Genomic DNA, 12,978 nt, shown 5'->3' on the forward strand with positions numbered 1-12,978 from the left:
ACTATGATATTATTATTGTATTATAACAACGACATTATCATATGATGGTTAGAATGTGTGGTCAACCCATAGTAAGGGCTTAACAAAACTATATTATTATTGTATTATAACGCCATTATAATATGATGGTTAGAATGGGTGGTTAACCCATAGTAAGGGCATAACAAACTATGATATTATTATTGTATTATAACAACGACATTATCATATGATGGTTAGAATGGGTGGTTAACATATAGTAAGGGCTTAACAAACTATGATATTATTATTGTATTATAACGCCATTATCAAATGATGGTCAGAATGGGTGGTTAACCCATAGTAAGGGCTTAAACTATGATATTATTATTGTATTATAACGGCATTATCATATGATGGTTAGAATGGGTGGTCAACCCATAGTAAGGGCTTAACAAACTATGATATTATTATTGTATTATAACGACATCATATGATGGTCAGAATGGGTGGTCAACCCATAGTAAGGGCTTAACAAACTGTGATATTATTATTGTATTATAACACCATTATCATATGATGGTTAGAATGGGTGGTTAACCCATAGTAAGGGCTTAACAAACTATGATATCATTATTGTATTATAACGACATTATATGATGGTTAGAATGGGCGGTCAACCCATAGTAAGGGCTTAACAAACTGTGATATGATTATATTATTATAACGACATTATCATATGATGGTCAGAATGGGTGGTTAACCCATAGTAAGGGCTTAACAAACTATGATATTATTATTGTATTGTAACGACATTATAATATGATGGTTAGAATGGGTGGTTAACCCATAGTAAGGGCTTAACAAACTACGATATTATTAGTGTATTATAATGGCATTATCATAGGATGGTCAGAATGGGCTGTTAACTCATAGTAAGGGCTTAACAAACAATGGAACTATGATATTATTATTGTATTATAATGACATTATAATATGATGATTAGAATGGGTGGTCAACCCATAGTAAGGGCTTAACAAAACTATGATATTATTATTGTATTATAATGCCATTATAATATGATGGTCAGAATGGGCTGTTAACCCATAGTAAGGGCTTAACAAACAATGAAACTATGATATTATTATTGCATTATAATGACATTATAATATGATGGTCAGAATGGGTGGTTAACCCATAGTAAGGGCTTAACAAACTATGATATTATTATTGTATTATAACGACATTATAATATGATGGTCAGAATGGGTGGTTAACATATAATAAGGGCTTAACAAACTATGATATTATTATTGTATTACAACGACATTATCATATGATGACTAGAATGGGTGGTTAACCCATAGTAAGGGCTTAACAAACTATTATTATTGTATTATAACGACATTATCATATGATGGCTAGAATGGGTGGTTAACCCATAGTAAGGGCTTAACAAACTATTATTATTGTATTATAACGACATTATCATATGATAGAATGGGTGGTTAACCCATAGTAAGGGCTTAACAAACTATGATATTATTATTGTATTATAACGACATTATCATATGATGGCTAGAATGGGTGGTTAACCCATAGTAAGGGCTTAACAAACTATTATTATTGTATTATAACGACATTATCATATGATAGAATGGGTGGTTAACCCATAGTAAGGGCTTAACAAACTATGATATCATTGTATTATAATGACATTATAATATGATGGTCAGAATGGGTGGTTAACCCATAGTAAGGACTTAACAAACTGTGATATTATTATTGTATTATATCGCCATTATAATATGATGGTTAGAATGGGCTTAAAGCAGGACGAAGACAGGGCCTGGGGGGGGGGGGGGGAGGGGGAAGGCCTCGCGCGGGGTTTCCCGGACCGGAAGCAGGGCCCGTCCGCGCGCCCGCCGCGTGCTACGGAAGCCGGGCCGGACATTCCCCTCCAGACGCGTTGCATGCCGGGAAGACCCTTCAGAACGCGGAAGTGAAGCCCTCGCCTCATGGCGGACGCCGGCCGGCCGGCCGCGGCTCCTCCTTATGCTAATTAGGTGCGGCCGCCGGGGGCCCGGGATGTGACGGCCTCTCCGATTGGCCGGCCCCCGGCGCGCCCGGAGTGCGGCCCGAGCCCATTGGCGGGTGCGGGGGGACCGGAAGTGACGCCGGCGGCCGGGCCCGGCTCCTCTCCCTTTTTGGCGCCGTCCTCGCCGTGTGGAGGCCGCGCGGTTGGGGGGCTGCGGGCCGAGCCGCCTCAACATGCCCGGAAAACTGCGCGAGGAGTCGGACGTGGCCCCGAAGAAGAAGAACAAGATGAAGGTAACGTTCAGAGCCTGCCTCAGGGGAAGGAAGTTTGGGCTTGGGAGGCCCAGGGTCTGGGTTCAAATCCCGCCTCCTCCCTTACTAATCATTCATTCATATTGAGCGCCGACTGTCCCACAGCCTTCATCCCCATTTTCCAGATGAGGGAACTGAGGCCCAGTGAAGTGACTTGCCCTGAGTCACCCAGCTGACAAGTGGCAGAGCCGGGATTTGAACCCATGACCTCTGACTCCCAAGCCCGGGCTCTTTAATAATAATGGCATTTGTTAAGTGCTATGTGCAAAGCACTGTGCTAAGCGCTGGGGAGGATACAAGGTGATCAGGTGGTCCCCCCTGGGGCTCACAGTCTTCATCCCCATTTTCCAGATGAGGTAACTGAGGCCCGGAGAAGTGACTTGCCCAGAGTCACCCAGCTGACAAATGGCAGAGCCGGGATTTGAACCCACGACCTCTGACTCCAAAGCCCGGGCTCTTTAATAATAATAATAATGATAATGGCATTTGTTAAGTGCTATGTGCAAAGCACTGTTCTAAGCGCTGGGGAGGATACAAGTTGATCAGGTTGTCCCACAGGGGGCTCACAGTCTTAATCCCCATTTTCCAGATGAGGTAACTGAGGCCCAGAGAAGTGACTTGCCCAGTCACCCAGCTGACAAATGGCAGAGCCGGGATTTGAACCCACGACCTCTGACTCCCAAGCCCGGGCTCTTTAATAATAATAATAATGGCATTTGTTAAGTGCTATGTGCAAAGCACTGTTCTAAGCGCTGGGGAGGATGCAAGGTGATCAGGTTGTCCCACAGGGGGCTCACAGTCTTAATCCCCATTTTCCGGATGAGGTAACTGAGGCCCAGTGAAGTGACTTGCCCAGAGTCACCCAGCTGACAAATGGCAGAGCCGGGATTTGAACCCATGACCTCTGACTCCCAAGCCCGGGCTCTTTAATAATAATAATAATGATAATGGCATTTGTTAAGTGCTCTGTGCAAAGCACTGTTCTAAGCGCTGGGGAGGATACAAGGTGATCAGGTTGTCCCACATGCGGCTCACAGTCTTAATCCCCATTTTACAGATGAGGGAACTGAGGCCCAGGGAAGTGAAGTGACTTGCCCAGAGTCACCCAGCTGACAAATGGCAGAGCCGGGATTTGAACCCACGACCTCTGACTCCAAAGCCCGGGCTCTTTCCACCGAGCCACGCTGCATCTCATCAAATCCCGGCTCTGCCATTTGTCAGCTGTGTGACTTTGGGCAAGTCACTTCACTTCTCTGGGCCTCAGTTCCCTCATCTGTAAAATGAGGATGAAGACTGTGAGCCCCCCGTGGGACAACCTGATCACCTTGTAACCTCCCCAGCGCTTAGAACAGTGCTTTGCATATAGTAAGCGCTTAATAAATGCCATTATTATTATTATTATTATCTGTGCCCCTTAAGCATTTGCTAAGCACCTCAGCCACACAACCTTTTATGTAGCCTTTATATCCTGCCAATTCCTCTTTCTATAGTTTGTTTTAGTGTCTCTCCCCCTCTAGACTAAGCTCCTTGTGGACAGGGATCATGTCCACCATCTCCACTGTATTTAACTCTCCTAAATGCTTGTGCTATGCGTGCAGTAAGTGTTCAATAAATACCCTTGGTAAATTGAGTGGAATGATAGAGAAAAGGTGGGCCATGCTTAGAATCAATCAATTAATCAATCAATCGTATTTATTGAGCGCTTAGTGTGTGCAGAGCACTGTACTAAGCGCTTGGGAAGTCCAAGTTGGCAAAATATAGAGACAGCCCCTACCCAACAGTGGGCTCACTAATAATAATAATAATGGCGTTTATTAAGCGCATACTATGGGCAAGGCACTGTTCTAAGCACTGGGGAGGTTACAAGGTAATCGGGTTGTCCCACCTGGGGCTCACAGTCTTCATCCCCATTTTACAGATGAGGAAACTGAGGCACAGAGAAGGGAAGTGACTTCATTCAATGGTATTGATTGAGCGCTGACTATGTGCAGAGCACTGGACTAAGCGCTTGGGAAGGACAGGTTGGCAACATATAGAGACGGTCCCTACCCAACGGTGGGCTCACAGTAATAATAATAATGGTAGCATTCATTAAGCGCTTACTATGTACAAGGCACTGTTCTAAGCGCTGGGGAGGTTACAAGGTGATCGGGTTGTCCCACGGGGGGCTCGCAGTCTTCATCCCCATTTTACAGATGAGGGAACTGAGGCACAGAGAAGTGAAGTGACTTCATATTTATTGAGCGCTTACTGTGTGCGGAGCACTGGACTAAGTGCTTGGGAAGTACAAGTTGGCAACATAGAGAGACGGTCCCTACCTGACAGCGGGCTCACAGTCTAGAAGGGGGAGACAGACAACAATGTATATATGTTTGCACATATTTAGCCCCTTCCTTCCTCTCCCCCTCGTCCCCCTCTCCATCCCCCCACTTCTTACCTCCTTCCCTTCCCCACAGTCACACAGCTGACAAGTCGCTGAGTTGGTATAATAATAATAATAATAATGGCATTTACTAAGCGCTTACTATGTGCAAAGCACTGTTTTAAGCGCTGGGGAGGTTACAGGGTGATCAGGTTGTCCCACGTGGGGCTCACAGTCTTCATCCCCATTTGACAGATGAGGTCACTGAGGCACAGAAAAGTGAAGTGATTTGCCCATTTGAGTGATGGTCGCACAGCTGACAAGTGGCTGAGTTGGGGTAATAATAATAATAATAATGGCATTTATTAAGAGCTTACTATGTGCAAAGCACTGTTTTAAGCGCTGGGGAGGTTACAAGGTGATCAGGTTGTCCCACGGGGGGCTCACAGTCTTCATCCCCATTTTACAGATGAGGTAACTGAAGCCCAGAGAAGTGAATCAATGAATCGTATTTATTGAGCGCTTACTGTGTGCAGAGCACTGTACTAAGCGCTTGGGAAGTACAAGTTGGCAACATAGAGAGACAGTCCCTACCCAGCAGTGGGCTCACAGTCTAAAAGGGGGAGGCAGGGAACAAAACCAAACGTGCTGACAAAATGAAATAAATAGAATAGATATCTACAAGTAAAATAAATAAATAAATAGAATAATAAATATGTGAAGTGACTTGCCCAAAGTCACACAGCTGACAAATGGCGGGGCTGGGATTTGAACCCATGACCTCTGACTCCAAAGCCCGGCTCTTTCCACTGAGCCACACTGCTTTTTTGCTGTCAGGCGGCCCGAGGCTTTCCGCTTCCCCCACCCTTCTTCACTGGCACGTGGTTATTAATTATGGTACCTAAGTTCTTAGTATGTGCCAAGCACTCTTCTGAGCACTGTGAGCCCACTGTTGGGTAGGGGCCGTCTCTATATGTTGCCAACTTGGACTTCCCAAGCGCTTAGTACAGTGCTCTGCACACAATAAGCGCTCAATAAATACGATTAATGATGATGATACAGGCTAATTGGGTCGGACATCAAGTCCCACGTGGGTCCCGAGATGAGGGAACTGAGGCCCAGAGAAGTAAAGCGACGGGCCCGAAATCACACAGCAGACGAGTGGGAGAGCCGGGATGAGAACCCAGGATAGCGGCAAGCAAATCAGAATCTATAAGTCTGTTTATTCATTCATTCAGTCGTATTTATTGAGCGCTTACTGGGTGCAGAGCACTGGACGAAGCGCTTGGGAAGTCCAAGTCGGCAACATCTAGATACAGCCCCTACCCAACGGTGGGCTCACAGTCTAGAAGGGGGAGATGGAGAACAAAACCAAACATATTAACGAAATAAAATAAATAGAATAAATATGTACAAATTAAATAAATAAATAAATATCTTTGTTGATGGTCTTGATGTCTGTTTTGTTGTCCGTCTCCCCCACTTCTAGGCTGTGGGCCCGTTGTTGGGTAAGGAGTGTCTCTATCTGTTGCCGAATTGTACTTTCCAAGCGCTTAGTACAGTGCTCTTCACACAGTAAGCGCTCAGTAAATACGATTGATTGATAAATGACCTTACTGTGTGCCAGGCACTGTAATAAGCACTGGGGTGGATACAAAGCTGTGTACTATGACCCCTTAACCACTTACTACCTCCGACCTAGAATCCTGTCCCTTTCATATTCGACAGACCACTACTCTCCCCACCTTCAAGGCCTCGTTAGCATCACATCTCCAGTAGATAATAATAATAATAATAATAATAATGGTATTTGTTAAGCGCTTACTGTGTGCCAAGCACTGTTCTAAGCACTGGTAGACCATGTGCGATGAGGGTCCTATCTATCGATAGGCTTCGTTTGACCGCTCCTAGTCTAGGGTTTTGCCAATTCCTTGGTTGCGCGTGCCTCTGATTGTGAGTGTTGCCGTTGACAGTTGACAATTGCTGTATGCGGTTGTTTGGTTGTGTGTGCCTCTGGTGGCTGTTGACAGTTTTACTTTATTTCTTTACTTATTATATTATTATTGTTTATTTATTTTACTTGTTCATATCTATTCTATTTTGTTAGTATGTTTGGTTTTGTTCTCTATCTCCCCCTTTCAGACTGTGAGCCCACTGTTGGGTAGGGACCGTCTCTATATGTTGCCAATTTGTACTTCCCAAGCACTTAGTCCGGTGCTCTGCACACAGTAAGCGCTCAATAAATACGATTGATTGATTGATTGACAGTTGCTGTACAGCAGTTGTTTGGTTGTGTATGCTTCTGGTGGCCGTTGACAGTTGCTGTATAGCAGTTGTTTGGTTGTGTATGCCTCTGGTGGCTGTTGACAGTTGACAATTGCTGTACAGCAGTTGTTTGGTTGTGTATGCCTCTGTTGACAGTTGCAGTATGCGATTGCTTGGTTGTGTTAAACCTCTGATTGCTGTCGACAATTGGCTGACTGTTTTTTCTCCGCCCTCCTGACTGTTCTTTGTCCCCTCACCATGCTTCTAGAAACAGATCTGTTCCCTCCCGCCCAGCCCTGCTCCAATCAATCAATCAATCGTATTTATTGAGCGCTTACTGTGTGCAGAGCACTGTACTAAGCGCTTGGGAAGTACAAGTTGGCAACATAACTTCTGCTCCTGGGAAGCCTGGCATGCTTCCAGTAAACACTGTGAGCCCTGGGTTGACTGTGGCCAACCTGATTAGCTTGTATCCTCCCCAGTGCTTAGTACAGTGCCTGGCACTTAGTAAGTAACTCTTAGGGAGGCAGTGTAACCCAGCAGAAAGAGCCCGGGCTTGGGAGTCAGAGGGCGTGGGTTCTAATCCCGGCTCCACCACTTATTTGCGGTGTGACCTTGAGCAAGTCTCTTCTCTGTCCCTCAGTTACCTCTTCCGTAAAATGGGGATTAAGAGTGTGAGCCCCATGCAACTCCAGCGCTTAGAACAGTGCTTATCGCATAGTAAGCACTTAAGAAATACCGCAATTAACTATTATTACTATTAAGCACTTAACAAACACCAACATCATCATCTTTCCAAAACTGGCTCTTAATAAAGCCGATTACAACAAACATTTATTCCGCACTTAACTGTGTTGTAGAGCACTGTACTAAGCGTTTGGGAGAGTACAGTACAACCAAGTTTGTAATAATAATAATAATGGCATTTATTAAGCGCTTACTATGTGCAAAGCACTGTACTGTTGACATGTTTGCTGCCCACAATGAGCTTGCAATCTAGAGGAGGAGATGGGCATTAATATAAATAATTTACCGGTGTTTAATAATTTGGAATGACAAATCTTCAGTGCTGTCTACTCGGGATTACATGACTGCTTTCCCCGGGCGTATTCCTTTTCTGTGGAATTTTATGTTAAGCAAAATCCTTATTTCTGGATATTTTTGACTCGTAGATGGTTACTTTAACCTTTGGTTGAGGCATTTGGGAGGGTGCTATAGTGAAAACTTGTATAACAGTTGGGATTTTCCCCAGAAGTTTTCAGGGAGGAGCCTCGGGTTTTCTTTGTGTTTTTTTTTTTTTATAACGTGGCAGAAAGTGCTGATGTGCTGAAAATGTCAATGCGTTTCAACTTCTTTTACTCTAAATCCGTAAAAATTGGCATTTTGTTGAGCTTGCGTCACTGTTTGTTTTCTTACCAACAGAGTGATAAAAACAAAACTACTTCCCCAGAAATTGCCAAGAAGAAATCTGATGCAGTTGAGAATGAACGGTTGGATGAAGACAGTTCCCCGAACCCCAAAAAGTTAAAACTGAAAACGAATCTAAATGGGCAGGCTGAAAAGCAGAATGGTATTTTAGATGAAATTAATCCCTCAAAATCCAAAACGGCCAAAAAAAAAGCAAATGGGCTGGCTAAAGAGCAGAATGGGATTTTAGACGAAGGTAACCCCCAGAAATCCAAAACATCCAAAAAGAAAGCAAATGGGCAGGCTAAAGAGCAGAATGGGATTTTAGATGAACTTAGCCCCCCCAAACCCAAGAAAGCGAAAAAGGAGGAAAAGCTAAATGAAATGGTTGGAGAGGCAGATGAGCTTCGGATTTCCTCCAAGCCCACAAAAGGGAAAAAGAGCAAGCTGCCAAATGGAAGCATTAACGAGGCGAGGGAAAAACCTAAGAATGATTCATCCCTGGTCAATGGATTTTCATCCCCAGCCTCAACGGACAGCGAGCCAGAGCAGGTACGGCGATCGCTTCCCTACTCTCTCGGTTTCCAGCATCTTTTATACATTTTATCACACGTTTTAGTGCGGAAAAGTTAGCGTCGAATAGATACAGGTCTTCGATTTTTCTAGCTTGTTTTCAGACAAAGAGTGTTTTGGCTAACCAGAGTATAATGAGACTTTTCGAGCACGCGTTTGATTAGGTTTGGTAGTCATGCCATTTATTAAATGCTTACTGTATGCCAAGCGTTGTTAACTTTCCTCAGAGAGGTGTTGGGGTGATCAAGTATGTGGGTTTAGGACTTCCCCCTGCCCCCCAACCATAGTCCTGATCATCCAAAGCAGAGAGGAGGAATAATAGTGAAGAGGGCAAGGTTCGCCGTAGCTCAGAGTAGAAGTGTTCCAACAGCTGGACTCACCCTGGGGCGCGAAATAAATCGTATCGGCCGATAACTTCCATTGGGCCCAGATCAAACCCTCTTTTATGTAAGCGCGAAATAAATCAAATCGGCCGATAACTTCCATTGGGCCCAGATCAAACCCTCCTTTTTGAGTTGTGTTTTTATTTCCATTTTGTAGGCCCTAACGCCCGAACAGAAAGACGGCGCCTTCTCTAACTTCCCCATCTCGAAGGGGACCGTACAGCTTCTGAAAGGTAACGATGAGTTACATCCGATAGTACGTCATCACTGGAATTTAGTTTTGTAAGCTCTCGAGCAGCCGTGAATACAGCCGTATTCTGGTTCCGATGCCAACGGCCAGAATTCTGCAGCATCCTCATCCGCGCTTGAATCTGTCGTCCTTTTCCCGGCGACGAAGGCCTGTTTTGAAATCCTAAGATTAGCATAAGGGTGATAGGAAGCCGGGTATTTTCTCCTTCATTCATTCATTCATTCAGTCGTATTTATTGAGCGCTTACTGTGTGCAGAGCACCGTACTAAGCGCTTGGGAAGTACAAGCTGGCCTCAGAAATATTCCGACCGCCTAGCCCATCCTCTCGACTGTAAGCTCATTGTGGGTAGGGAACGTAGCCCTATCACTTGTCTGCTGTGTGGCCTTGGGCAAGTCACTTCACTTCTGTGCCTCAGTTACCTCCTCTGTAAAATGGCGATTGAGACTGTGAGCCCCATGTGGGACAGGGACTGTATCCAACCTGATTTGCTCGTATGCACCCCGGCCCTTAGTACAGTGCCTGGCACATAGTAAGTGCTTAACAGATGCCACAATTGTTATTATTGTTCTCTCCCAACTGCTCAGTTCAGTTCTCTGCACCCAGTAAGCGCTCAGTAAATACGATAGCTTGATTGAGACGGCTGTGAGTTCTGCATGCAGAGAGGGGGCTGCTTTTTTTTTATGGCATATGTTAAGTGCTTACTATGTGCAAAGCACTGTTCTAAGCACTGGGGGGGATACAATGGGATCAAGTTGTCCCACGTGGGACTCACAGTCTTAATCCCCATTTTACAGATGGGGTAACTGAGGCTCAGAGAAGTGACGCGACTTGCCCAAGGTCATACAGCAGACATGTGGCGGAGCCGGGATTCGAACCCATGACCTCCGACTCCAAAGCCTGGGCTCTTTCCACTGTGCCACGCTGCTTTTCAGTTTGGATATTTTCTTCTAAAGAGCCCCGGGCTCTGCTGCCTAACCTTTGGTTACGAATGTTTAGGCTGTAGGGACTGTCTCCGTATGTCGCCAACTTGTACTTCCCAAGCGCTTAGTACAGTGCTCTGCACACAGTAAGCGCTCAATAAATATGATTGATTCTGTATCCTCCAGAGCAGGGGCTGCCAACCTGTAGGACAGCCCAGTGAGATGCCAAATGTTCGCCTTACAGACACCGCGTACCCCCTTTGGGTGAGGCTTTTGTGGGGGGAAAAGAAAAATCTGCTCTGAAGCTAAAAGTTGCAGTTCCCCTAGAGTTTCTCACTTCAAAAAGGATGATTTTCTGAGTAGATAGCCCCAAATGTGAAGCTGATGTGTTTATCCCGGAATTTAAAAATTTTTCAATCTCTAAATGTCCCTTCAGCTGATGAAGCACGTTTCCTAAAGATTTTTTAGAATGGACTTTATGTAGTTTGTGGTTTGGAGCCTTTTTTATTTGAGTGAATCATAGGAATGTGTTCATGCCCTCTGGTGATACAGGGCTTTCGCGGGGAGTAACTCAAACAATCACACATTCCCCTCTATGGGTTTAAAATAGTGTATTGTCACCCACTCCTACAAAATCTGGTGTCTGTTTAAACTTCCTGGTTGTGTATCGCAGTATGAAACTTGCATATTCTCCATTAATTGTTTGCTGGTGTCTTCATTTGAGTAGTGACTGCTTTTGTAGCTTGGAAAACCATAAGGTTTTCAAGGAAATGGACAAACGTGGGAATCTGCACTGGGGAAAAAATGGAAAATGTGGGTCATTTGCCTCATCAGTCCCTGCGGGGGGTCATTAAATCACCTGCCTTTTGTGATCAGCATCTACCGAAAAAAATCAGGGAAATGTCGTTGGGCTGTTTTACAGATCGAGGGGTGACCTACCTGTTTCCCATACAAGTCAAGACGTTTCATCACGTGTACGAAGGCCGAGACGTGGTTGCTCAGGCCAGGACGGGAACTGGAAAGACCTTCTCCTTCGCTATCCCCTTGACGGAGAAGCTTCAGAGGACGCGAGAGGAACAGAAGCGAGGCTATCCCCCCAAGGTAACCACCTTAGGCCTTGTTGGCTTTAAGTGACCTGTATATATGTATATATGTTTGTATGTATTTATTACTCTATTTATTTTATATGTACATATTTATTCTACTTATTTTATTTTGTCAATATGTTTTGTTTTGTTGTCTGTCTCCCCCTTCTAGACTGTGAGCCCGCTGTTGGGTAGGGACCGTCTTTATATGTTGCCAACTTGTACTTCCCAAGCGCTTAGTACAGTGCTGTGCACACAGTAAGCGCTCAGTAAATACGATTGAGTGAATGAATGAAGCCATGACTTGCAGTGAATGAATGGGTGAAATAATAATAATACTAATGATGATGGCATTTAAGCGATTACTATGTGCAAAGCACTGTTCTAAGCGCTGAGGGGGATACACGTTGATCAGGTTGTCCCACGTGGGGCTGACAATCTTAATCCCCATTTTACGGATGAGGTAACTGAGACTCAGAGAAGTTAAATGACTTGCCCAAGGTCATACAGTGGACATGTTGCCGTACAGTGGGCCCAGGACTCGGAAAAGCCTGCATTCCCATCCCGGCTCCACCACTCTCAAGCCGTGGAATTTCCCTGTTTCCTCATCTGTAAAATGGGGATTAAGTGCTTGTTCTGGCTCCCAGCCCCATAAGCACGTAGTACAGGGGTTTGCACACAGAAAGCGCTCAAAATATACCATTGAACGATTGGCCGTTACCGGATTTCTCACGTATCTTGCAGCGCTTAACAAGTACCCTGACTATCATTATTCTAGCCGTTTGAGCAACTGCCTTTAGCTGCCGCGGTCCTTTTTTGGAGAGGGAAGGAATCAACGGAGGAAAATTTTATATTAGTGTCTGTTTCCCCTTCCAGGCTGTAAATCTGTCGTGGGTAGGGGATGTCTGTTATATCGTACTGGTCCAAGGGCTCTTAGTTTAGTTCTCTGCACTAAGTCAGCACTCAATAAATACCATCGACTGACACTTTGGCCTCATCGTGATATGAGTGGTATTGCCTTCACCTCAGCATGGCTCCATCTAAAGTGACCGGCTTGCAGATATGTGGCTAAACTGAAATACTACTCGGATTTAACCTGACTACGTTGTATCTACCCCAGCTCTTAGAACAGTGCTTGGCACATAGTAAACGCGTAATAAGTACCGTCAATTTAAAGGAGTCTTTCATCAGCCACTTTGGTGTGTTCTCTTTGGCACTTGTAAATGGCTAAATTGTTCATTATCTGGCAGGTGTTCTACGTAAACAAAAGTTAACGTGAAATTTAGACATTCAAGCTAAATTTTTTTTCCAAAAAAACTCCCCTATCTCTGATTGCATTTCTTTTTTTTTAACTTTCAAAAATCCATACCCTTGATATTGGTAGCTAGGGAATCAATCAATCAATCGTATTTATTGAGCGCTTG

General features: G+C 44.6%; 1 protein-coding gene across 1 annotated transcript in view; it reads left to right on the forward strand.

Moving 5' to 3' along the window:
• Window positions 1–2,156: 2,156 nt before the first annotated feature.
• The window catches only part of LOC119925567 (ATP-dependent RNA helicase DDX50-like), a 31,963-nt gene continuing 21,141 nt past the window's right edge, over window positions 2,157–12,978 (forward strand). The window contains exons 1-4 of the mRNA XM_038743861.1: window positions 2,157–2,290; window positions 8,358–8,894; window positions 9,456–9,531; window positions 11,392–11,570. Coding sequence (XP_038599789.1) covers window positions 2,231–2,290; window positions 8,358–8,894; window positions 9,456–9,531; window positions 11,392–11,570 — 852 coding nt within the window. The 5' untranslated portion in view covers window positions 2,157–2,230. The remainder of the gene's footprint in view (window positions 2,291–8,357; window positions 8,895–9,455; window positions 9,532–11,391; window positions 11,571–12,978) is intronic.

This window comes from Tachyglossus aculeatus, chromosome 3 (assembly GCF_015852505.1).
Source record: "Tachyglossus aculeatus isolate mTacAcu1 chromosome 3, mTacAcu1.pri, whole genome shotgun sequence".
In the NCBI taxonomy this organism is placed as follows: Eukaryota; Metazoa; Chordata; class Mammalia; order Monotremata; family Tachyglossidae; genus Tachyglossus; species Tachyglossus aculeatus.